At 40.2% G+C, this 27,324-nt stretch overlaps 1 protein-coding gene across 2 annotated transcripts; it reads right to left on the bottom strand.

Annotated features, from left to right (window-relative positions):
• Positions 1 to 2,853: 2,853 nt before the first annotated feature.
• Positions 2,854 to 26,744, bottom strand: IRF6 (interferon regulatory factor 6). Of its 2 annotated transcripts, none has more exons than XM_061632033.1 (9): positions 26,563 to 26,744; positions 15,658 to 15,773; positions 14,399 to 14,575; positions 12,189 to 12,393; positions 11,147 to 11,269; positions 8,887 to 9,039; positions 7,884 to 8,276; positions 6,901 to 7,019; positions 2,854 to 4,265 (listed from the first exon to the last, which is right to left on the bottom strand). In XM_061632033.1, the coding sequence occupies exons 3-9, from the start codon at positions 14,570 to 14,572 to the stop codon at positions 4,044 to 4,046; spliced, it is 1,389 nt and encodes a 462-aa protein (XP_061488017.1). In that variant the 5' UTR covers positions 14,573 to 14,575; positions 15,658 to 15,773; positions 26,563 to 26,744; the 3' UTR covers positions 2,854 to 4,043. The 2 variants fall into 2 exon arrangements, with proteins under 2 accessions (XP_061488017.1, XP_061488018.1); XM_061632034.1 differs by lacking the exon at positions 26,563 to 26,744 and adding an exon at positions 19,266 to 19,370.
• Between the last annotated feature and the right edge of the window lie 580 nt (positions 26,745 to 27,324).

Below are 27,324 nucleotides of genomic sequence, written 5' to 3'. Positions count from 1 at the left end.
CTAGGTTTTACATCCATTCTGTACTATTCATAAAGTATGTGAGATTGTTGAAAGCCTTTCACTCACATTAGCTTGCTTACAACAGGCCCATAAAGTAGGCCAGTATTCTCTCTCAGGAGATAATAGTGGCTTAACTAAGGCCATCTGCCTTACCACTCTTAAGGCTGTAATCCTGTGCATTCTTACTTGGGAGCAAATCCCACTAAATGCATTGAAGCTTATTTTTTCAGTTCACATGGAATGAGCCAGACTGTTACTTTCACCATTTTGGTTTAAGGTATGATCTGAAGGCACATGAGGCCATCCCTTAGCTGAAGCTAAGCAGTTTGGATTTGGTCAGTACTTGGTGACTGCCTGGGAACCACATGTACACTGCCTTGGGTTCCATGATGGTCAGGATATAAATGTAAGAAAGATAATTATTACCAATGCAGCAATTTATTCATTCATTTATTTAATTTATACCCCGCCTTTATTTTCATCATGGAAACTGAAGGCAGCTTACACATGGTTCTGAGGCGGTCTCCCATCCAAGCACTGACCAGACCTGACCTTGCTTAGCTTCAGCAGGGAGCTGGCTTTATGTGCCTTCAGACCAGGTCATTTTAAAGATTGTGTTTGAAATACATGCACAACCAAAGGTGCTCTTATTATCATCATCATTTATTACCTGTCCTTCCCCCAAAGGTCCCAGGGTGGGTTATAACAATTTAAAAATATGACATTAAAAAATAACCTAAAATCCCCAAATAGGGTAGGTGCTAAGAATACATGTCTCAGGCATCCGATGCCAGGGTAAGGAGATGCCAGCAGGCTCTTAGGGCCAGGAGTGAAGCATGGACAAATGGCATAGTAAGTAATTCTTCAGGGTTTTAGGTAACTCTTTTGATACATTGCATCTGAAGGCATTTCATCGTTTAACGTAGTCAACTTCCTCAAACTGCCATCACATAAGAGAAATACTTTGACCCTCATATTTAAAAATATACATTTAATTGACCTAGAGCAAATATAAAGTCATTCAGTAGCTATTAAAGTATGTGGGAGAGTGAAACACTACTATAATGTTAACAAGTGTTTCTGAAGTCATTTACAGACATTGCCCCATTCATCCACCTGGTTGCTGGGCTGAAACCAAACATTTAAGCATAGCCTTAAGCATGTTGCTTTAACATCATACTAGCAAAACTATTTTTAAATAGGTAATACATGCCTTAATTTTTTCTCTCCTAAAGTAATTAGCATAGCATATTCTTAGTTCTGTATTCTCTTATATTCACCACAAATTACATTTTATCCAAAACTGCACACATTAAAATTGTTAAAAAATAGTGTTAAAAATGGTCTGAGCATTCAGACAACATTTTCTTATTTGCCCGGATTTAAAGCCTTATGAGGAGAGACTGAAAGAACTGGGCATGTGTAGCCTTGAGAAAAGAAGACTGAGGGGAGATATGATAGCATTCTTCAAGTACTTGAAAGGTTATCTCACAGAAGAGGGCTGGGATCTCTTCTCCATTGTCTCAGAGTCCATGATACAGAATAATGGGCTCAAGTTACAGGAAGCCAGATTTCGCTGAACATCAGGAAAAGCTTCCTAACTGTTAGGGTGGTCCAACAAAGGAACCAATTACCTAGGGAGGTGGTGAGTGGGCTCTCCAACACTGAAGGCATTCATGAGGCAACTGGACAGCCACCTGTCAGGTATGCTTTAACTTAGATTCCTGCATTGAGCAGGGGGTTGGACTTGATGGCCTTACAGACCCATTGCAGGGGGTTGGACTTGATGGCCTTACAGACCCATTCCAACTCTACTGTTCTATGATTCTATGGGAGCTGTAATCCAGCAACATACGGAGGGCATCAGGTTCCCCACCCCTCCTGCAGAGTGTGTGCACTATATAAATATTGATTAATAGTGCTGGAGGCTCTTTTTAAAGAGGCTTTATATTTCTCTAGGGCTCAGAGACTACAGGATTAGCTATTCCTCATCCAGTCTGAAGCCCATACCAAGACTGTTTTTGATTGACAATAATAATTTGAGAACCCTCATCAACAATAGAAGGTGTGGGAGAAAAGTCTTCCATCACGTGGCTTCCTTCCTTTGACCCAGAAGACAAAATGTTCCACTTCTGGTCCCATTTTAAAGAAAAGAGAATGAAACCCTCTTAACTCTGGATTTAGAAGTAGCATGACTTGTCAACTTAAAAACCTTAATGAGGAAAAAACAACAACAACACAACAACTGTGGTACATAGGTGCAGGTCTTAAAAATAATGAAAAATAAGATACTATCTCAAGGAACTACTGTTAATGTCAAAGTTCAGAAACTTTAAAGTTAGTGTTCCATACTCAAGAAAGTTTGTACACTCCTACAGTACCATATCTATTTGCATTTTTTGACACTGCAAATTACTCATCATACTTTCAAAACTATCAATACAGCTTCGTATTTAGCAGCTCACCTGGTGATTGTAGGTGACCAGGAATTCCATGCAGGAAACCCCAATCACAAGAAGAAAAATAAGTGTGTTCAGTCAAATACACAAAGAATTCTCCTTTAAGATCTTTGCTGTCAACATGAAAAGGTCAGGAGTGGTGCCAGAAAGGATGGGAACATTGGGATAGGGACAGCATGAGCTGCCTTAATCCCTTCTCCATACATGAGGGAATAATGCCTGAATAGGGCAAATATTAACTATGAAAATATTTGTAGTCCATAAGCCATTTTCTCTTTCATATTGAGATGTTCTAAATAAAACACTGCTTAGAAGAGAGTTGAATGTTAGCTATCTTGGATATGCAAGTTCAATATGCTTAACCACCATTAGTAAAACAGTGATGAACACATGATTATAGATTAACAGAAAGTTTATGGTGATACATTCAAATGTATTTTCCAGCATAAGATGCAAACATGCAAGAATGCTTCCCTTAACCAGTACAGAACAAAGCTGTGGCTTAGCATTCAAAGCACAGTCATACTTACAGCTAGCTGGATTACATCTCTAACAATATTCAAATTTCCTGGGTTCACAATCTGCTTATATCTGTATAAAACAGTTCCTGCACAGAGCAAGCAGAGGGGGCTTTGGTTCCCTTTCCTATCTTCTGGCAACCTGGCATAGTAACACACACCAGAGTGTAGCTGATGTTTGAATCTGTCTGAAGACCAGGGACTAGACCAACAGAAAATGTCACTTATGTTCTTTCTCTCTCATCATAACTTATCAGGCTGGAAACCATTGATTGTAGCTGATCATTTTCCACATTATACAATAACCAGTTGATGTATTGAGCTATGGCATTCAACATGGGGCAATAAAGGGAATTGTTTGATTTCCACTTAATTTAGTATCATCTGAACAGCTCAACTAATTGTCACTTTAATAAAAACTATGCAGTTTCAGACTTAAACATAACGTCACACTATTCATCCGTACAAAGACAGGAGATGCTATCAAATAGCAGTGGTTTACTCAAGGAAAATCCAGAGTACTACTCAGTCTCAGATCAGTACTTGGCCAAGCAATTTTTATTGTCGGGTTAGAATACTGACACAGTTATGGCCACTAAAAAATACTTTGCATTAGTTAAATATTTCACATATGTGCCAAAAGCACTAGATTTTTTTTAAAAAAATCTAAGTATATAGAAACATGCAATATATGTAATAAATTTGACTGTATTATCAAACCAGTGGGTAAGAAAAAAACTAGGGATAAAGTTAAAGGAGAAAGAACACCTGAACTCTGATCACATTCAAGGAGAATACTGTGTATTACATGTAAGCAAGGCACAAATTAAAAATCTTTTGATATATTTACATTAATTGAAGGGGGAAAGGACAAATGTTCTTGTCTACATGCAGTATTCCAGAGCAATTTTTGCAAAGTATACATTTAAAACAGATTACATTATACATAACTGATTCTTGTTTAAGTTGCACTTACTCAAAATACTTTAAAAATTAATTGAAAAAAACACACGATTTATAAATCCATTTACTTTTACTAATTCGTCATTTAGGCAAGACTTGGTCATCACTGTGCTGTGAGAGGTGGGGTCATCTGAATGCTTGGTGGCTGGATTGGCCAGCCTTCTTGATGATTCTGCAACAGACGGTAGAGTTGCTTCAGCTGAGCAACAATGTTGTCCTTGATGTCAGGGGTAGAAATCTGAAGCCTTACACTGCCACTGTCAAAGGAGCGGGTGAAGTCACCAGAGAACATCTCATAGATCATCCGAGCTACAACTGGAATTACCTGTTTGAAAAGGAATTCCATAGCATTAGTCCAGATGCGATTATCAATTGCAGCAAACTTATCTGAAGAGTTAGAGTAAGCCAAAAGCTCAAGTATATCAGTCATCCCCAAAAAAACCTTTTCTTGCTTGCATTTTCATTTTGAGTCATTATTAATCATGATAGAAGAAAGGCAGGATAGAAATGTAAGAAAAATAAATAAAAATAAAGTATGTTCTCACAACGTGAGTGGGAGTAGATGTACTGATAACTATTTTAAAATGCCTACCAATTCAGGATGTTATCTCCAAGGGTACATCATCAAATCTAGGCCTCGAATAATATGGTCTACACTGTGGTTCTGGTTTAACACATGCCTGGTGCAGACAGATATGATGCTAATGTATGGTTTGCACAGTGGATCCAGTAGTATGAATGCTCCACTGTGTCAGTTTTAGGTGCTTAAAAATGGTACAAACTCATCACTCTTAGTCAATCATTCTGATGGTGGTTGGGAACACAGCTGATCTGTTAAATAAAAACTTGTCACTGATAGAATCACACTCTCCCTTAATAGGCATGTTCTACCTTGGGGGTGCTCCTGGACCTGCCATTGCTCCTGGATTCTCAGGTGGCAGCTATGGTCAGGAATACCTTCATTGGTTCACAACTATTCTAATACGGCACCTGGTATCATCATCCATTTGGTGACTTCCAAATTAGAGAATTCTAATGTGCACTCATGTGGGCCACTGTTCAGAAACTACAGCTGATACAGAATATCAGTGCCCATCTGTTGACATGGATAGTTTGACAAGAACACATCGCACCCATTCTGCAACAACTGCTTTTGTCAGGGTGTAATTCAAAGGTGCCAGCTTTGATCTTTTAAAGTAAGTCTGGTCCGAACCATCTCAAGCTGTGCCTTCTCCCATATGCATGAAAACATGCACCATAGGACCTTATGATCTGTGAGCTCCTGCCCCAGTCATCTACGAGAAGTAGGCTATTTAAACAGTGGCTCCCAAGTTGCTGAGTGAGTCTCCCAAGGATAGTCTGTGGGTTCTTCCCTGATCACCTTTTATTTTATTGGGTGTCTGGACATTAGTGGAAATTCTCACTCTTTTATGTAGTTTTAAAATGTTATTAGTTTAGTTATATTTTCCTTACTTTTGTATGAATTGTTTTATTTATACTTCATGCTGTAAAACCTTGTGCACAGTTTTATTTTGAAAGGTGGTTTACAAATATTGCAAATATTTCAACTGTGTCTATATTGTGATTGAATATGCACGTGCTGAAATAGATACTGGACAGAGAATTCAGCATGATAAGAATCACAGCTTTCAAATATCCAGCCCCTCTAAGTTTATAATGCTTGTAGACAATGAATTTCAAGTGGCTAGGGCTCTAGTGCCATGCATTGTTTTATGCATCTTCCATGGCTGGTAGCAGAACGCATACAAATGTGCTCATTTATACAGATTGCTGAATCTGGATTATCTTCAATAATAAATCGGCACAGAATTCTATATTGTGAGAACCAGGGTTCTATTCTAGCTGGGACTCAACTAAATGTTTATTTATTTTATTTATTTGTTTCATTTTTAAACCGCCCATAGCGAGTGGCTCTCTGGGCGGTGTACAAAAAGATTAAAATACAGAATATCACAATAAAATCAACCTACCAACAGTAAACATAAACAGCAAACAAAAAAAAGATTTAAGATATTTTTTCTTCAATTGAACTAATTCATTCCAAGCACTGGTGTAAAGAACAGCACAGTGTGCTGTTCTATGTACATCAGATTTATGATTTAAATCAGATCACTTAGCCTACATATGCATTATTTTATTTTCTTACATTTATATTACTATAGGCACACACATATATATATAAAAGCTCCATGAGCATTGTAAGATTTCCCCTGAATCACAGAAGTCCTGATAGAACAGATGTTCCAATATTGCCTACCATTACAAATAACTCATGGGGATGTCTCAGGGAACCCACAATTTGACTACTACCTTTTAATAGGCCCTTATTACTTTAGCATCTCAGCATTCAGTATATCAGCTTCTAACTATTGGCACAGTCCCTACACGGAGCATTGAGATACGCATCTGTATAATTTTTTATTTATTTCTATTCTGAAAATAGCACAATACAAAATTGCATATAAAACTGCATATAAAAGATCCATTCATAAGAGTATATTAACATCTAATAAACATCACCACCATTCTTTCAACTACTCAATAATGAATGGAAAACCTACATAGCTGAATCAATCCCTGGCCCATCATTTCCTAACTCTTGATGAAACATGTAACTGTGTTCCAACTATTTTGAATTTCCCTATAGTTTCCTTGTTTATTAACATCACTGTTAACTTCATAATTCTTAGCTGTTCCCACAATTTCCTAACCAACTGAAATTTAACAGTTTTGCGTTTTTCTTTCAAACATTTGGTAAACATCATTCTGTCCATACCATATGTAATCCCTGCTTCTAACATACCAATGGAAAACAATGTTTGACATAGCTCAGTAGACAAAATAAGAGGTCCAGTATTGTAACTCTTTGGAAAATTCATTGATCACACCAATCACAATAAGCAATGTTAACATGTCTTTGTGTTTCATTGTTCTCTTACCTGAACAACAATAAGTTTTCTCTCTTTAGATTTTCCATCCGGCCATTCTTCCCCAAAACAAAAGTAGATCTCAAATGGTGGTTGTTTACCCATCTGTCCTTTCTGATGGGCAATCAGTTCTGAGTGGGAGGAAAAGCAAAGCTTGCTGACATACAGCGAGATACACATGCCTCTAGATGCAACAATTTCCCACTTATTCCCCTTCTAGATGAAACCCATGCTTTGCTTGTTTCAGAATTCTCCTAATCTCTTTTCTATCTTCTTTCCCATACAGGCGGGCCCCGCTTATATGGCAGGTTCCGTTCTGGACTGCCGCCGTAAAGCGGAACCCATTGATGATAATGGGGCGCATCGTGTGAAAATGACGTCAAAATGGCACGCAACATTAAAAAAACACAGTAAAAGCGGAACAAGCGCCTTAATGAGGGGACTTTCCCTAATTGAAAGCCGCCACATTAGCAAAGCGCTGTAAAGCGGGGCCCTACTGTATTCTTTCTGTCTATAGCTGTCAAAATGGCACTAGCTATCAAGGCTGTTTTTTCTTCTACCTTGTTCCAGATCAGCACTGTAACAAATACTACCAAAACCATTTCACTGACTATGGGTTTTTTCTTTTCTTTCCTCACAATGCAAGAAGAGCAATCGCACACCTTCTGATGAAAATGGCGACTGGGGGAATTGTGGGGAGGAGGGGGGAATTGCTTTTCTTTAACCAGCAAAAACAGAGCATAATAATGTTCCAAATACACCCCCATTCACTAATGCTTGCATGCAAACATTGTGGACCCAGCAAGTTCTATACAAATTGCTATTGCTAACACCAGACACAACCCCAGGTGATTTAAAAGTTGGGACTATAGGTTGGGACTAAATCCAAAAGGGCTACAGACCTAAAACAGGGTGTAGAAATATTACAGTTTTTTTAAAAAAGAAAGATATTAGCTACTCTGTGATGGGGATCCAAGAGCACTATAGTTACTCACCACTTAGGAATGTTTCTAAACAGAAGAGCTTGACTTTCTTTTGTCTTTCAATCAAGTTTGGTGTGGTGGAGGAAGGTGCACATGGTCCAGACCAATACACTTTGCACTGGCAAAGCCTGATAGCATAAATAGCATGACCACTGACTTCCAGGATCAGCCCTCTGTCCATGACATCAAGCAGACGGGTTGTGAAGAGCTTTTGCTTTTCATTTGTGATTTGTTCTGGTCCTGGAAACTTTACTTGCTCCAAATTAATAGGACCAAAGAGTTCTTCTTGATCTGGCATTGGACCCAGTTCTCCATAGAAAAGTCTGCAGCCCTGAGGGTTGCTCACGGTCGCTGTCTGCCCAAACTCTTTGCCTCGATACTCAAACTTGATTTCAAGATCTGTCACTTGATTAGAAAGATATATTATTAGAATATCAGGCAATGTAACAGGAGCCATAAATGCAATATCTTGCATTTACTGTCACTATACCCCATATCTCCTACTAAATGAAATATGCATAGAATAAGACAGAACTACCAGTCCTTCTTACAACTGGGGAATACAATTTCAAAGGAAACCAAGGGCCAATTCATAAGATTCAGCTGATCATACAGTAACACCAAACAGCAATAACAAGATCTCTTTTTCAAGCTATCATAGAGACTTGCTCTTCATGTGAATGCAGCATTTACCAGTGAACACAAACTTATCAGCCACCTCCAGTTATACACAAGCTGGCTCATTGACACTACCTCAAGTTCAACAGCAGTTTCCAGCTGGGTTTCTTTTACTCAGATGTTAGCGCTAATGACCACATTACACTTTCAAACACCCTTGGTTCCCTGGCCCACACCAATATAAGCAGAAATGAGTGAATGAAAATAACTATGATGCACATTCAGCTTGTTTATGTAGTATGGAGTTTACTCACTATGTATAGACACACAGAACTTAAGATGTACACAGTATTCAAAACTCATTTATTCTAGTAACATAGGCAACAAAAAGACTTACTTGGAAGAGAGCTAATCCAAAGCTCAGGAGAGCTGAACATATCATGCTGCAGAATTGGTGGAGGCATAGGCATCTCTATATCTTGAGGTTCATTCTTTGGCCATACAGCTTCAGGGCTGCAGGTCTCCACGCTAGCGGGTGCCATTGGGGAATCTAAGCAGAAATAGTACATTTTAGAAGCCTTTAAGCATTTCATCCCTGGTGACTGCTAGCATTTTTTAATGTTACTCAAGAGGTCAATCTGACACTTTATATTGGAGGGACAAATGCAGCTAGGGTACCTTATGTGATTAAGTATTTAGCCTTCTACAGTTGGTAATTTATCTTCCTTTTCATTTGGTGTGACAAAGAGCAATCTGAAACCTTTGATACTCTAGGTTGTGTCCAATGGAATCCCTCTTGGTGACTGTAGGCTCTGTGATCCAGCAGACACTTTCATCAGCTGAATGGGGGAGAAGACGATTTTTGCCGATTCCACCGTCCCTCTGCACCACATCTTGCCCTGTTGCAAAAGATCCCCCAACCCTCTAAAGTGGAGGGGGGGCATGAAGGGGGAGGAGAGAATAATTGGGAATTGCCTCCCTCTCAGCTCTGCTGCCAGAAGTTTCCACTGCATCAAAGTGTGTTTGGTCAGCATAAGAACACCAGTGGATACAACCTTTTTTTCCCCCAGTAAGCAGGGGCTTAAAAAGACAAGCCTTTTTATTCACCTTGCATTATCTAGATCCAAACACAGTAATAAGAGGGATATCAGCTCAAAAGGTATGATCTAGACCAGTAAACTTCAACCTTTTCCAACCGAGGATCCACCTTTAGCCCACACATGCGATTGGAGACCCACTTTTTTTTTAACCTTACATTTGAATGGTGGCTGTGCTGCTGCAATAGTGGGTCCCAACTGACAAGTTGGAGACCAATGGTCTAGAGACAGTCCATTTAGGTTTGTGTAAGCTGCTATGGCAAGAAGGGGTAGGGCTGGGATCCATGGCTTATGCCGATGGGCATGCATACTTCTGTACATTGTAGTGTAGTGCAGATATCTATACATTGTAGTGAGGATGTACAGGAATTCAGGTTATAAATTAAATTGGAGAGAACCACCTGCTTTCATTCCTTTCTCCCCAGTTAAGAAAGCTACTCATGCAAATGCTGGATTCCACTGATTGATGTGGCATCCTACAGCATTTCCAAGTGAGTAAGACCCTTTGCCTAAGAAAGACATCAGATTCCCAGTTTTGAAGATGATTTAATAATGTGTGGAGCATGGAAGGGGTGCAACAGGCTGCAATGGGAACCCCTAAAAGGCCTGACAAGGGTGCACAGAAGTGCTTTCATCTTTATCACAAGTGAACAATTTATGCTAGATAATAAATTTTGATCCCCATTGTAAAGTCAAAGAATTAATATTGGTAGAGATGAGCCAGACTGACCATTAGCTAGCTTGCAAGTGCAAATAAGCCTTTAAAAAGGTACATTTGAAAAGTTTATGAAATACACCACAATAAAGGCCATTTGTAGGTTGGTAAGATACTTTCAAAATGCAATGCCAACAAAATATAACTTTAAACAAGGCCTGGTGCATGGGAAATTAATGCAAATGTGTTTGCTGAGACAATGTTAAAACCTGTTAAACCTGAACCTAACTCCGGGGAACTCTAAGAAACAGACTAATAAAGCTGTACTATCATTCCAGGCTACATGTTGGGCAAAAAGGTGTGTTTGTTCTTGCTATACTGTGGGAATTTACCCTGTTAGAACATCAGTTGAGTAATTATCACAGTGACTTGTGAGGTCACAGCAAACTAGAATGGTATAATTGTAGCCAACAGGAAAGGCACAAATTTCTCCCCACACACATCCCAGTCAGCAACACGACCCTCAAGGACCCAGTTCAACCCATGCCAACAGCACAGTTGACAGGGAACGGCCTTTCCCTTCCCATCAGTCTTGCTTTAGGACAGCTGGACCACACCAAGCATGTTTATGGACCTCTTGAGACAGAGCAACGGGAAGACTTCAGACTAATAATATCAAAGCTTGTACTTCTCATGTGGTGTAGACTTTGCTCATCTCCTTTTGTCATTTTCTATAGCTTACTGGTCAAGTAACTGCTAGTTTAGCTGCATCAAATGATCAAAAAGAAAGCTTTCTGAAAGCATTTTCAAACTTTTGCTTCATAAAATATTAACAAAAAGAAAAATGTTATTTAAAATGTAGTGTTAAGTTCAATATGAACTCTGTGCATGCTCTATCTACTAACCATTGATATTAAGAAATGGAAAAGTATCCTGAATAGGTACATTGTGAGACTGGTTTAGTTCATCCTCATCTTCATCATCAACATCATTGTCTTTCTCATCCCACGGACCTGAACCAGTAGAACCTGCAGGAAAGGTAGGAGCTGGAGAATTAGCAAGCAATATGGAAGCCTAACAACAAAACAGAAAAAAGAAGTGAAATTGACATGTATGTGACCCATAGGGGAGTAGCACTGAATAACTCTTCCAGTAGCACTGTGTAGCATATCATTGTTTTCCTGGGAATTTTTATTCTAAATACTGGTTTGCTTTTTGCGCTTTTCAGCTTTTGTTTGAAGACTTCCACTAGCATGAAGCAGATTTCTCCCTGACTTTGTACAATCCAACCAGAATACCACAACCTGCCTAGTTTGCAGGAAGGTGCACAGGGGGCAAGAAAACTGTTCACCTGATCCCAGGATTTGCTGGTCAAACAGCTAACCTCAAGAATGTTTCTTCCAGACACACAGATGCGCGCCCAGCAAGCCCCATTTCTGTCAATGGCAAAAATGCAGGAGAAATCCCCAGTGATTTTCATTCAATGAAACACTCATTTCAGGAATAATGACAATTTAAAGACTTATTAGAATGCTTGCCTAGGACTGAGGTGCTGGGAGAAAGGGAGGCAAGGGAAAGAATGTGAAGAACTGAAACCCCCTGAACCCAGAACCCCCACCCCTTTCCCTTTTGCTTCAGACCTTTACTAGGATGCGCCTCATCTTCAAAGCTTTCCCTGAAATCTTTTTTTAGGCTTGGTTTACAACAAAATAAAAAGCTGAGTAATTCAGGATTAAACATCCATGAATTTGTGAGTGCATAGAATGTATTCTCGACCAGACAGAACAGTGACCTAAATTTCACTTTGTCTTAGTTAAGTTACACAAATGATAACATGAAATGCTTACTCAATTAAAAATGAGTGACCCAGCAGAGGAAAAGACAGCTGAATACAGGACACTTCCTGTTATAGACTTCCTTAAAAACAACAGTCATTGTGTGACTCACCTGGATTAATTATTGTTCCCTGGGATTGTGGGATGTCACACACTTCATAAATTTTAATAGGATTCATCGGCACCTCTTTGGTGCCATCATACATTAGGTTGAATTCCCGGCTTTTGTTGAGAGCACAGCGGAGCTGAGCTTTCCATTTGGCAGGGTCAGGATCATCAACTCCTTCCTGATATTTTCCCGTTTCCACTGCCCAGGCCTGGGAGCAAAGTACATTATGCTCAGTTAAGTGCTGTCACCATGCCAGCTTCAGTTGAATCGTGTACTAAACACTCTCATTTATCACATAATTCTAGGCAATAAATACTTCTTGCTAGCCTGCCAGCCTTAGCTGCCACTGCCTGTCCCCTCCCCCATACAAAGAGACAAAACCAAAATAAATCATTTTAGGATTTTGCAAACCATTGTTTTTCTGTATCAGTATGGTAGACTGTTTCAATATGGACAACCTGGCTGTGTCCAAAGGAAGTCAACCCGATGGCAAACTAGTCTTTTTAGTTCAGTCTGAGAACCACTAAAAATCGTTCCCTTAAATATTAGACAGGCACTGTCTGTTGTCTATTCAACGCCTACTGAAGACCTTCCTCTTTCAACAAGCCTTTTAAGTAGAGGCCTTATCCCAGTCTGCATCTGCGTTATTTTTTTTAAGATGTTTTGTTTAAGGTGTTTTATAGGTTTTGGGGTTTTATTTCCTATTTGTCGCCCTGGGATCCTTCTGGGAGGAAGGGCAGGATATAAATGTCATAAGTAGTAATAATAACAACGGTAAAAAATCAAGTAAATACAACAGGCACAAGCCAGATGAGCCTTGTGCAGCACAATCCCATGGAGGTTATTGAAAGCAAGCCCCAGAGAGTTCAGTGAGGATTACTCCTATAAGTAAATGTGTAATGGATTGCAGCTTAAGATGACTAACTATGGTGACATGCTATAGGACCCAAACTTGAGAAGAGGTGAAGAGTTAAGCAGGTAACTAGAACCTTGAATCTGAAGATTCTCAGAAGGGAAGCTGCTAGAGAGCTAGCTTCAAAGAGGAACAGTCAACAACCAGATAAAAGGGCAGGAAAATTAGTTCTGCAGGAGCACAGAGTAATAGAGTAGAGATAAGGCAGAGAGTATCTGACTGGGAGGAGAGAACTATTCGAACTATATTAGGGCTTTCATATTGCTCTGCCCCCAGGTTGTTCCAGTATTGAACTTCACACACATTAACAAAATATGCATGCTTCTCTGCCTTGGGATTTGGGGTTTAGGATTTGGTAGAAATATGCAGTGAGTTGCACCCCTCTACACAATAAAGGAGCATAGTGGGGCCTGGATGAGGGAAATAGCAGGACGTTTTCTGAACATAAATGAGGGATATTGTGAAAAAGTGGCTTAATGAGGTACCAGTTTCAACAGAAACAAAACTTGGTTAGTGCTACCTTCTGGAAGTATTGTAGAGTGAATGGCACAGTATTTATGCACTGTATTTCCCAGTACAAATCACATGAGAATTTGGTCACACATTTATAGTACTGCATATCTCTTCCTCCCAGCTCCAGATTCATAGCTGCTTTAAAAACACAACTGACTGATTTGAATCCATGGTACTAGAAAACTTTTCAGTAACGAAGTTTAAATCAATTTGTATTGCGTAAACAAAAACCACTGATAAATGAATTACCCTTCTAGAACTGAAGAACTGGAAGCAAATGCGAATTCATTTCTTCTAGTAGTGGGAAGCATAGCAGTGATCCCCATGGCAACAAAAGCAGAAAATGCTGGCAAACAACACTCTCAGCTTTTGCAAGCCACCTCTAATACTATTTGTTACATTGGCACCCTACCCTTCTTCCAAGGAGTTCAGGATGGCTAGTGCGGCATCGTGGTTAGAGTGCTGGACTAGGATCTGGGAGACTAGGGTTCAAATTTCTATTCAGCCATTAAGTTCACTGGTCTCAGTCACAGTCTCTCAGCCCAACCTACCTCACAGGGTTGTTGTGAGGATAAAAATGGGGAGAAAAGGTGGGATATAAATAAAATAAGAAACAAATATGGGTGAGGTTTTTTCTTTTTTTCTATTTCATCCTCATAATAATTCTTAATGATTGGCCAAGATTAATTAATGGCTGAGAATGAATCTGGATCTCACTAGTCCAAGTCTACTCGTCTATCTGCTACACCACACTGGCTCTCCAAAGTGGAATGGCATTATTTCTTACCTTAAATATGGTGTTCTCCTCTTCATGCTGAGGACTGTGCCGAGTTGCATGCTTCCAAGGGATCTGAAATCGCTTTGCATCCCTGTTAAGCCAAAGAAGACCTGGATACATACCACTGTCTACCTGAGCAACTAGCCAGGGTTTCAATCGAACTCTGCGCGGATGTAAAGCCATTATCTGGAGGGAAGAAAAGCAAATAGCAAACAAACCATCAAGAGTTTGCAGGAACTTTCATTTTCTAGATAACGAAGCAATAGAAACCAATTGTAGCTGTTTTCAACACTCTGATGCCAACTCCCTCAGTTTGGTTGAAAATCTTGAGGAAAACAAATCCAGCCCACTTAAACATCCAGATCAGCTTAGAAAGACTAGCTGAGCTAAGGTGAACACAGTCCAAAAAACATAAATGAGGGTTCAATTTTAAAATCTCAAGAGTAGCTTTTATCCATTTTTAATAAACTGAGGATGCTAATTCTAACATGGGATAGCACAAACTAGATGATATGATACAGCTTTTAATTTTAAGACCAGAATGAGAAATTGCAGCATTCTGAGGTGTCTACCCCCCCTGCAAAAAAAAAAGTTTGTTGTCTGCTTCTTATTCCATATCTGTAACATCTAGGACAATTTACTTTTATCCTAGCATCACAGCACAGGCCATGTCTCTGGTCCACATCATTGGGTGCCATTGGTGGAGACATGTATTAAACATTAGAGGGGATGGAAGAACCAGGCCATTTGGAGATAGCAGCAACAGACAGAAACCTGCTTTATACTACCCATGCCCATATATTCATGCTGAGCCATAATTTACTGCTATAAGGACAAGCCTGAACAAAACATCAAACACACATGGACTTCCCTCCTCTCGTGTAGATTAGTTTCAGTTTCAAAGAATGTCAGCTTATCATGTTGTATGAACTAGGAATCCCTCACTTTACAAACTTTGTTAGTTAAACAAGCCAGCTTCATAACCCAACCGTTCACCATGCTGGGTAGGGCTGATAGGAATTGAAGTCCAACAACTTCTGGAAGGACACAGCCTAATATATCTGTACATTCCTTGCAAATATGTCACAGATTAAATAAGCATAAATGGTTAATAATCAGAATCTTTAAAGGGAAAAGGAAAGTATTAAAGCTTAATGAACAAAAAGAATGAATTAAGTGAAAAGACTAGACGCAAGGCAAGTGTCAGGAAAATGATATGTGCAGAAGAATAGTCCTGCAAGCACACTGCAGAAGAGCCATTATATTACCTTATGATTGCAAGAAGCTTGACCCACTGAACTAATCTCTAGTATACACAGATTACATGATCATCATCCGTTCCAATCCCTGCTACAAATGACAGCTTTCAAGACAAAAATGTAACCTGTTGCAGACAAAAACATTCCACAAATTAGTTAGAGAACAGCAACAAATAACATTATGGATTTATTCAAGACATACACTTAAATAATTAAATATACCTAACTAGATGAATCAACACATTTAACCTATTATAAATGAGAATTCCTAAAAAGCTGCATATAGAAAGGCATTTTCTGCCATTGCCCCTGCACTCTGAAATGCTCTTCTCTCTACCATGCACGAAACATCATCCATCAGTTGCTTCAGAAGTCTTGTCAAGGCATATCTTTTTGCCCAGGCTTCCTTGACCCATAAGATGTGATCTTCTTCTTACTGAATTTGTTTTTTATAATACTGTTTTTAATATTTGTGTCTAGTTTTATGATACTCTTATTGTTTTATGTTAGATTTTTGTATGTGCTTAAAGATTTTTTAAAATATATTAAGTGGTTTAGAAATAAAATAAATTACTCAGAAAGGGAACTGCAGCACAGGCCACTGTGATAACATGCTTACTTGCACTAAGTTAACTTTCAGCTATGAAAGAAACAATCAACAGAATATCACCAGAGTGATATCACAGTATTAGAGATCTGCACCCACAGATGAGGCTGGTTATTTCAAGCTGCTGCGAAACCTCCTCACTCTCCCATTTCCTGGACTTCAGTCTCTTTCCTTCACTTTTTTGGAACACATCCTCATTCAATCTTCCTTTTCTAAGATGCCCCTGTGCCTTTTCTGCTCCTCCTTTCCAAAACCCTTTGGATTGTTCTATCTGCTCTTTAGGCATAGCCAGGAATTCCTGTCAAAGACTTCATCACACAACTGCATCTTCTCATGCATTAAAATAAATATTATTTGGTGCACAAGGCTGAAACATTGGCATTAAACAATTAATTGGAAGTGCTCCTCACAGATAAAAAAGATTTTTCAAATATGAACCAAGGTGTTTGTGGAGTTTTTTTAACCACTTCCTTTTTCTTCAGAATTGCTGGTTATAATATTAAATAATCATCAATGCAGCCCACTAAAGCATCAATCACCAGAATATGACACCACATTGCAGGGGAAGAAACCATAATCCACAACAAGTCAACAATTACATCTTCAAGGAAGAGGTGCCACATAGAAAACAGAGCTCCCCAATAGCAATGCCTTATACACAAGTACAAACATGGGGCCTTACACTCATAATATGATTGGGCATATTACGATCAAAATGTGATTGGGCATTCAGACTCCATGCACCATCACATGGCAATTGGGTTCCAAGGCAAAGACATCATCCACCAGCGGAAAGACATAAGAAATCAGTGCACAGACACCCAGCCACATTGTAAGGAACACTTGCGACTGCTCAAGTGTGGTGCTGTGCAGAAACCTTCAGCTGCAACTGTGCACCAACAAGCGACATAGGCAAAGCACACATAAAAAGCAACAAGGAAGACAATGCTCTCATTGCTCACTAACAAAACAAAGTGAATGAGAACTGATACAGAGCACTGCCAACAGCAAACAAGCAGCAAATATATGAGAGCATGTGATGAAGAGCAATGGCAAAAAGGTATAAAGTACAACAATGCAGAGAAGGAAGCCCTTGTAGAAACATCCAAGAGCAATAGCTGTACAGAAGAGAAACAATGGCAGCTGCATCACTCAGATTCCCCATGGGTATCCCACTTGAAGCCTCTGGCCACAAATGCTCCCTGCAAACTTCAGCTCTGCTGCTACGAACCATGGTGCAAAGACAAAGCACACAATACTGGTGAGAACCTCACCACTGTAAAGACTAGTACCCCACATAATATAGTCCTAACTACATGGAATGTTTGAAGAGTAGTGTGATGTCCTTGTACGTTAAAAACTGTAAATATGGTAAGTGCGGGTTTATATAGGGATATATGGTAAGTGAATTGACTAAGAGGGGGGAGTACATGGGCTAGAATGCGGGAGAATGTTGGATGATGATTGGCTGAGTGTTTTGAATGGCTGAAGGTATAAATGAGAGGATGACAGTTGAGTAGGGGGGAGTTGAGAGGAGAGTGATTGGAAAGGAGTTGAAGTGGGAGGCAGTTGGGATTGAGTTGACAGAGTTCTGAGGGAGGTTTGGATTCTATTAGGGGGATATTTGGACAGAATATATATAACTGGAAACATAAGAGTGACACTATATGAAACCATACGCTTGTTAAACATTCCTAAAGTAATCTTGTTATTTCCTAGTGTTATCAAATAAATACTTTTATTGGTTTACCAAAAGCTTGATCCTTGGCTGGGGATATACAGACCAGAAGGGAGGGCAGCGTAATTACCAAGGCTGAAGGGAGACTGTATCTAATGGTGGCAGAGGTGGAGATATTGTAACATCTTCAAGTATCCAGAGCAACCCAGGACTGTATGCTTTATAGACAAAGATACAGGGGGGTTGTGGACAGCAAGGGCACCCAGACACAAAGTAACAAGCTATAGAGAGACTGAGGCAAAGTCTCTAGCAGTATTGTTTACAGGGAGTGACTGGTGGTGCTGCCTAGCAGTGGGATCTTGTGAGATCTGTGCTAGAGCGGAGTGAGAAAAAATAAAAATGACGACCCTGACTGGTGGTGTCCTGAGGTGGTGCTTAGTGAAAGGCAGTAGCCACAAGCAGGTGGGAACCTGACAGGTGGAGCCAAAGGTGGGATTGTCACAAGCAGCAGGTGAGTCACACCAAGTAGCAGTAAGTAAGGAGGAGTGTGTGTGTGGATTTTTTCCCATTATCTCTCCCACTCCAAGTCTTCATTAACCACCACTGCCTTTACAGTGAACCTTGTGTTTATTTTAATTTTCACTTAATGTCACCAGCTTTTGGGCCTGCTGTCTGCAAAAAGGTAGAATTTACACATTTTAAATAAGCAGACAGACTGCCATTATTATTCTGTAAGTCACGGTAGCAAAAATGACCAATACTACAAAAAACAAACAAAAGTATTAAAGAAAGTGACTGCAAACCTTTACAATGGACCTACACAGACAACAAATACAATCCTAGATCGTTTACCCTACTACATTTCTCCTACCTTTGGTGGTCCCTATGCCCCTGAGGTTTGGATGGCCTCTACCAGAGACTGAGCCTTTAGTGTGGCAGGCCCTGCCCTGTGAACTCCCTATCAATAGAGATTTGGCAGGAACCATCTGTTCTTTCTTTCATGCATCTCTTGAAAAATGACCTTTTTAGACAGGCTTTTTAATGTGAATTCCCTGCCACCCCCCAAAGCAATACAGTATTACTGATGCTTTTATTATTGTTTTTAATTATGTTTTCATTGTTTTTAATTTTATTATGCCTTTGTTTATATGAGCCACCTTCATGAACACTATGGGAAGTGCAGCTTATAAATAGGTTAATAAATATACATATAGATGAAATGGAGTGCACAAGTTAACTACAGATCAAGTCACAAAATACTACATCTACAGGCAATGCTGGGCCAAACATCTTGTAGGAACACAGCAAGAGGACATAATAGAGAGGGATTACCTTATTAGTCTTGAAGATTACCACACAACTCTATCATTTTTGCTATAAACAGGCTAGCAGATTCACTTCAGCAAAAGTTTTCATGAGCCACTTCATAAGATGCGTTAAATGGTAACTTCAGTGTCACTTTACCATAGGGAAAAAAAGAAGGGGGCAGAGAGGAATGTGAAGCCAAACAATGCAGAAGATTACTATGTAAAGCACAAATGAAAAGGTGATCCAGCTAAAGCAATAAGAGACCAAATCAGAGTAGGTGTGTCTTACTCTCAGCTGCTGATAAATTGGCAAAGATGAATCACATGCATAGTCACTTAAATAGGGTCAATAATTTTCTGTAGGGAGTTAGCCACTCCCAGTCCCCGTTTGAACCCAGATCTGATAGTGTCAATTTTGCAAATGAATTCCTACAGCTGTGTGCTGGAATTTCCCTTTTAAAGGTTTTGTCAGTACAGTGTAATGAAGGATGTCATTTATATTATGCATAACAGCATCTGAAGATAAAAAGCATCCCCTCCTGCTCAAATGCACCATCTGCACAGTAATTTTTTAAGACAAAAATATTTCTGTAATAGTTAGCCAATGATCTGTTTTTTTTGTTTTTATGTGTTTTTTATTTTATATATGAAATTGTTATAAACCTCTGATATTTTTGGAGCAACTGTAAGATGACACAGCAAACAATAACATGAAGAACAAATGCTATACAACATATAACCAAAGCTCTTAACCATATGTTATTTATATGCAGCTGTTATATGTTGTTTTGTTTTTGTATTTGTATGTTTCACAAAAGCAAATAAAATTTATTTTAAAAATTGTGGTATATAAGCATTTTTATGAATGAATAAATAAAACAGAATTAAGCAGAATAAGCAGCCTCCAACAACCACAGTCCTCCCCACCCTAATTGTTCTACCAGCTGATGTTACTAACCATGTCCATCACGAGATGGTGTTGCACAAAGTTAGAACCTGGTAGTCGTGTGGTATGTGGGCTATGTGTTGCGAGAGAGAGTTGTTGCATTGCAGAGAGGCAGATACCTGGGACTCAAGAGGAAATGGGCAGGGCAAAGTGAAAGACAGTCAAGAGGTTGCCAACATGGTGCCCTTCCGACATTTGCTGGACTCTTAACACTCATCATTCTTGACCATTGGTCAAGCTGGCTGGGGCTGATAGGAGCTGGGAGTTCAACATCTGGGTAGCCGTGGGCAAGCTGCATAGTCCCAAGGAGCCCAGTTGCCCCCCAGCTGGCAGTTGCAGACAAAGAAGGGGCCGGCTTGTGCAGCTGTGGCAAGCTGAGCAGGCTCTAGCCAGCTGGGGAGGACTAGCCTCAGAGGGAAGCAATGGTAAACCCCCTCTGAACACTGCTTACCATGAAATCCCTATTCACAGGGTCGCCATAAGTCGGGATTGACTTGAAGGCAGTCCATGTCCATGTCATGAACTATCTATCCTACTACCAACTTATCTGGTTGGCAATAGCTCTCCAGTTTTTCAAGCAAATGTCTCTCACCACTGCAACCTATCAGTATTCAAGGTGACCCCACAGAACTGCTCTTCTCAAACTGGATAATATAGCCAAAGACCTATACATTGGCCTGCTCATTAGATGCAAGAAAAAGTGTAAAAATGGCATTTCTTAGGATGTCTTGGGGGACAGTTTAAAAATATAACTACTAATGCACTGTAATTGCAGGTCTGTTACAGAATAGCTCTATTCACCCAGTCCCTAATTCATGACCCCAAATTTAGAATGCTCCAATTATTCTGCTATTGTGTATACTGTCTTCATCAACAGACTCAGTCAATTGACTCAAATAGTGATATATTGATTGATATATGCAAAAGATATAAAAACTGGTATTCTTTTCTTCTTTTATTTCTATGCTGCATTTCTACATTAATGCATACTTAAAGTGGATCTCTGAACACCAAAATCAGGATCATTTAGACCATGGTATTCCCGATCTCTATGTATGGATGTGAAAGCTGGACAGTGAAAAAGGCGGATAAGAGAAAAATAAACTCATTTGAAATGTGGTGTTGGAGGACAGCCTTGCGCATACCATGGACTGCGAAAAAGACAAATAATTGGGTGTTAGAACAAATTAAACCAGAACTCTCACTAGAAGCTAAAATGATGAAACTGAGGTTATCATACTTTGGACACAACATGAGGTGACCTGATTCACTAGAAAAGACAATAATGCTGGGAAAAACAGAAGGGAGCAGAAAAAGAGGAAGGCCAAACAAGGGATGGATTGATTTCATAAAGGAAGCCACAGACCTGAACTTACAAGATCTGAACAGGGTGGTTCATGACAGATGCTCTTGGAGGTCACCGATTCATAGGGTCGCCATAAGTTGTAATCAACTTGAAGGCGCATAACAACAAAAGTGGTTTGCAAATTTCCCAAGATTCCATGCGAACAGAATAAGCATGCAATCCTAAACAGCCATAGATTTTTTCTTTTCTCTTTCTAAAACGTTTCTTCTTTCTAAAATGTAGTTTCAAAGATATGGGCAGTGTCTAGCGAAGGCACAGAAGTTTGTGTTGTTATACAAAGCCCTCAATAACTTGGGTCCAGGACACCTAAAGGTATACCAGAGACCTTGTATCCCAGCCCGATCACTGAGATCATCTGGAGGAGTGATGTTAATTGTCCCCCATGTCCAAATGGCCTCAAACAGAAGTCAAGCATTTAGCGTCACTAGCCCCATGTTGTGGAGCACTCTTCTAGCAAAGATTCTGCAGGCATCCCCGCTTTTGACTTTCTGGCATCTCTGGAAGACTTTTTTTTATGCTGAAAGGCCTTTGCAGCTGTTTAAAATGTCCTTTTTTAAAGTAGCCAGACATTTTAATGTTTTTTTGTATTGTTTTTATATTATTTTATGTTGCTGTTCACCATCCTGTTATTTTGCAAGAGGGTGGTATATTAATACTTTTATAAACAAGCAAATAAACAATGCCTAAGAGGGGGGACAGGGCAGAGATAAAGGCATTAAACAAGTTGGATTTGTGAAAGGTGGGGAGGAGGAAAATGGATGAAGGAGATGAAGCCTCAAGCCTTACTACCCACCTGTCCCAAATATTTTCTTAGTCTACAATTAGGAGAGTTACAACTTTATGCTTGAGGGGGTTTGTTTTGTTTGCTGTTTTTGAAGTTCCATACCATCTCTAACATTCCTCACAAATGGACATTATTCACAGCTCTAAATGTAGCATCTACGCTCTAGAAGCAGTCAGGCCTGGACAATACATTCTACCAAGTCAGCTACAGTAATGCTAACAATCTGAAATCAATTGAGATAAACACAGAACACAGTATTAATAGTTTTCTCTCAAAAAGCATTTAGCCTGCAGCGGATACAGTGGAAGGGTCCCTGTGCCAGGCTCTGATAGTGCAGAGGTGGCTCCGCGGCACCTGCCAAAAGTGGAGCACACACTACCACAGGCAGTGTTCATTCAGGGGCAGAACAAGGCCAGTAATAAACTCTCTGGATCCAAAGCAAGTCCAGTTCCTGGAGAAGAGCACAATTTCACACCCTGTGTAATGCCAGTTTGGAGCCGGCAAAGCAAAATATCCTGGCCAACAGGGCTGTCAGTGCTGCAGTAAATTTATGCATCCATTTCCCCCCACCAGTTAGAATTGTTGTTACTATGCATAATAATTTTATTCTAGACTGCACTTCTGTTATAACGCATAACATTGTATTCTAATACTAGACTGTACTTCACAACCTTGACAAAATACAATACAAATTTGCCCCAGTATTTGTACATTGCGATTTCCGTTATTACATTGAAACCAAATATATGCTGAAGCATATTTATCTGAAAAACAACAGCTGGTCACAAGCCCTACCTTAAAAGAATTTTTTAAAAAAAACTTCCTCATGAGAGCTAAGAAAGTACGGTAGAACAGTATGCAAAGTATTGCAGCTACTCAACATCAGGCAGGACTCTGGCACAACCAAATTAGGAAAAATAGGTACAAATCCATCTCATTCATCACAGACCTCCAGCCTGTAAAACCAAGCAACGCAGTACAGTACTGTGCCTGCATTACTACCCTGCAGACAGATTACAGGTATCCAAGCAGGCTCTCCGGATACTAGCGTAGGCCCATTTGTATCTCCCCAGTTGGTAGCTTGAAAGCAAGCTGCTCAGATTCCTTTTACACAGTTCTTATCCTTATTTATTTATTTTATTTATTTATTAAACTTGTATACCGCCCCATAGCCGAAGCTCTCTGGGCAGTTTACAATAACTAGAAACAAATACAATTTAAAATACATCTTTTAAAAACAATTAGGCTCCTAACTGGGTTGAACAAACCTTCCCAACACTTTGCTGAGCCTATGAGGAAGTGGCTTGAAGAGGTTACTGCTGCACATTAAGTATATCTTACTTCATCAATCCCAAATGCTTTTCCCCACATAAAAGGATGCTTCAACTACACACCCTCAAACATTCCACAGAAAAAATAGACATGCTTCTAACAGTCTTATTCTCCGCTACAGTGTGTCAAATAGCAGGCAAGGTGCATAGCACCTTTGTTTTCATGTGCACTAGGGACAAGATGCATCCACTCCCCAGTCAGATTTGTCTCCTAGAGATCCTACAAAGGGAGCTAAACCTTGAAGAATACAACTGGAATACACACTAACAATATTTCAGTGCTGCATCCTCAAAAGGTAAATATGGTCAGGATCATAAGATTTCCAAGTAAGCCTGCTATATTTCCCACCCCCTCCAATATTGTGCCTTTAGCAGGCAGGCAGAAATTCATTAGGTACAGCATTTCCAAGCACAAAGATGGAGTGGTAGGGATATTAGACCATGCACAGACTTTATCAAGAAAAAGGTCACAGCCCTATTCTCATGATTGTTCACAGGGATAAACAATTCTACCCATTAGACCTTATTTGCAGAATATTTATGCCTATGAACTAGATTGGACTGAAGCAGTCTACTTAATATTATTATTTTATCATTTAAAGACATTCCTATTCACCCAGGCAAATGATGGCTAAAATAAACTGTTCCTAGCAACCTTGAAATTATTAGCTATGAGGGGATCTTAATTTTTTTGATGTTTTTAATTGTTTTTTAATAGTGTTTTATTTTTTTTTAATAGTACTGCTTTCAGTGTGTCTCTCTGAGCCCCCCCCCATAAGCTCTTTTGGGAGGAAGGATGAGATAGAGATTTACTAAATTAATTAAAATCTTTCTAAACATCAGGAGCAGGTAATATTTTTCAAACCAAGGAACACATTTCTGTCTGGGCAACCTTCCAGGCCATATAACAGTGGCGGGCAGGGCCAGAGGCAAAAGTGGGCGATAACAAATAGAACTTTTATCTTCGCACAGTAGGCTAGTTTCTACACACACTCACCCACCCCTCTATCTATCCTCCATCCAAGCAACCAAGAGGCATTTTCAGAGTTCAAGGAAATGCTTCAGCCAGACAGAAACACTCAAGGAGGTTATGAAGAAGAGACAGTGAAGGGTGTAGCCTGGCGAGCCTAAGTGTGGCTGAGGAAGGGTATGATCTGGGGAGAATCCCAAGGGCCAGATAGAAAGGCATAGACAGCCACAATTGGCCCCCAGGCCTGAGGTTCCTGATCCTTGCCATACATGGTAACACCTCTATTACTATTTTTTAGAATGTGAATGATTAAAAAAGGGAAGGGCTTCCACATATACTTTAACACATAGGGTTGTATCCAACTAGGTTCTATTGAAAGTAGACCCACTGAAATTAATCGACTTAAATTAGTAATGTCTATTAACTGCAATGGATCTACTTGTAGTAGGATGAACAATAGAACTCTCTGATTTTACCTGTATTATTCCACATATAAAAATTGAACATCACCAGATATAATTCACAGAAGTAAAACTCCCCATTTCATTTTAACTAGGCTTTCTGGCCATTTAGCCGAAAAACCACAAAGGTAAGCCTTTACATTAAATCATACTAAGCCTAGACCTTTGATGAAGCACAAGGAAAGTTGTCATTCTAGAAATGCACCTGATGAGACAACATAAATGTTTACAACTCCTCTTTGGTGCAGTTGAATAGGGACTTAATCTCAGATCTAAAACTGGTTTAGTTTGAGTAACAAAGCCAAACTAAATTAATCAACCTGCATCAAACACTTCAGTTAGCATTATAAAAGGCCTGATTTAACTGAATCATCCATAGGAAAAACAGGCTGAGGGTAGCATGTCTTCTAAGAGCTCACTACTTCTCAGTTCCATTTAACTAAACCAATTCACAGAGTAACCAAGAAGTTAAATTCCCAGCCAATTCCACTCCAATTGTATTTTACAACATGCAGAAAATCTGCAAGTTGGGGAGGACTGTAGCTCAGTAATAAGAGTGTATGATTTGTATGTAGAAGTCCCCAGGTTCAATCCCTGGCATCTCCAGATAGGAGTGAGAAAGCCCACTGTCTGAAACGTTGGGGAGCCACTGGTAGTTGACAATACTGAGCCAACAGTCTGACTGGATGGAAGGCAGCTTCCAGTGTTGTTTTTAGAAATAAACACTGTTGAATTTTAAGAATGAGATTCAATCCCACAGCAGGAACTACCTACACGGAAGAGGAACTCCTATTGAGTTCAATATTATCTAATGTAGGGTGTTTGCCTTCCAATTTAATGCCAAGTAAAGATGCTGAGATCATGTCATACAATAGTATGACACGTTTTTGTTAATTCAGCGCAGCCAGTGTTCCTCCGATTCAAGGCAAAGGCCTAGCTTTGGTTAAAGGACCCCTTCCCTCAGGATTGTTACCCCTAAGGACAAGGTGAACCGCGTCCCCCAACAACGCACTTGCAGGAAAGCCTTGATTGGATAGGGGGCGGGGCAGTTGAAGCTCTGCGGCAAGAACTTGGGAGAGAAACTCGGTAAAACCCACGGGAACTCTGGGAAAGAGAAACAGTCAACAAAACAAACAAAAATGCGACTAAACAAACAAACGAAACGCTTTTGAAGAGGGCACGGGTGGGGTGAAAAGGGCAAAAGGTATTACCCCAGAGAGGCTGAGGACAGAGCAAGGAGGGAACACATGGACGGAAGGAAGGGGGATAAGCAAAGCGCACGACTGTGGGAAGAAACTGGAGCCGCCAAAGGCCCCGGCAGTTTTGGAGAAGAGACAGGAATCCCTATCAGACGTTGGACCGGAGAAAGCTGCGGCTACCAAGGGATGGGGGTGTGAGAGAGAGACAGAGAGAGGGAGGGAAGCAGCCCTTCGCCGCCTTTTCGCCCGCTTCCACAGCACTCACCGCTCTGGCGCTCGTTCACCTGGGCTGCGGCCCCGCTTTGCTCCGGCGCTTGCTCACCTGCGCCAGGTGCTGCCAGGCGGAGTCGTTGTTAGCCCCGCCCCCCCGAGCTGCATAGGGAAGAAAGCGGCCCCAGCCCCAAAGAGGTGCGGACGGGAAGGAGCAGGAGAGTAGGAGGCAAAAGGCAGGGTGAGGGGAATGATTGGGGTGAGACGGGCAGGATAAAGAGGCGGGCTATTTGCAGAGATTCCATGTGGTTTAGCTACTCTGGGATTGTGAACGGTATTAATAAAGGAAGTGGTCTCGTGCGTGTACAGAGTGCTTTTCTTCGACTATTACATAATCATCAGCCGTCCATCTCGCCTTTTTCTCCCCTTTCCCACATCTGAGGTAAAAAGGTGTAGAATATTTAAAGCTAACTCCCGCCCCCCAAAAACAAATTTCCATTCGTTTTCCATGGGAAAGAGTTGGTGTCGTTCAACTAGTCAAACCAGTACGCCCCCCTTCCAATAAGTTGACTCACGCTTGTCAGCCTTGAGGGTTTAAAACCTGACTTGAGTCAAATAGGTCCTGTTGCTGCTACCATACTTGAATCGCTTTAAAACATTTTACTTTCTTGGAAAGTTAAATGCAATATTATCAATATCCTAAGTGCAGTTCCTATAAAACTACACAGCAAGGTGTGGCTGTATATTATAGCCAGCATGGATTTTTCTCTTTCTGCCATGTTAAGTTGAAAATACCTCCCATGCTATTCTACTATTT

Source organism: Rhineura floridana, chromosome 6, assembly GCF_030035675.1.
Source record: "Rhineura floridana isolate rRhiFlo1 chromosome 6, rRhiFlo1.hap2, whole genome shotgun sequence".
NCBI lineage: Eukaryota > Metazoa > Chordata > Lepidosauria > Squamata > Rhineuridae > Rhineura > Rhineura floridana.
The sequence above is the reverse complement of the archived record's forward strand: the minus strand, read 5'-3'. Positions and strand labels throughout refer to the sequence as shown.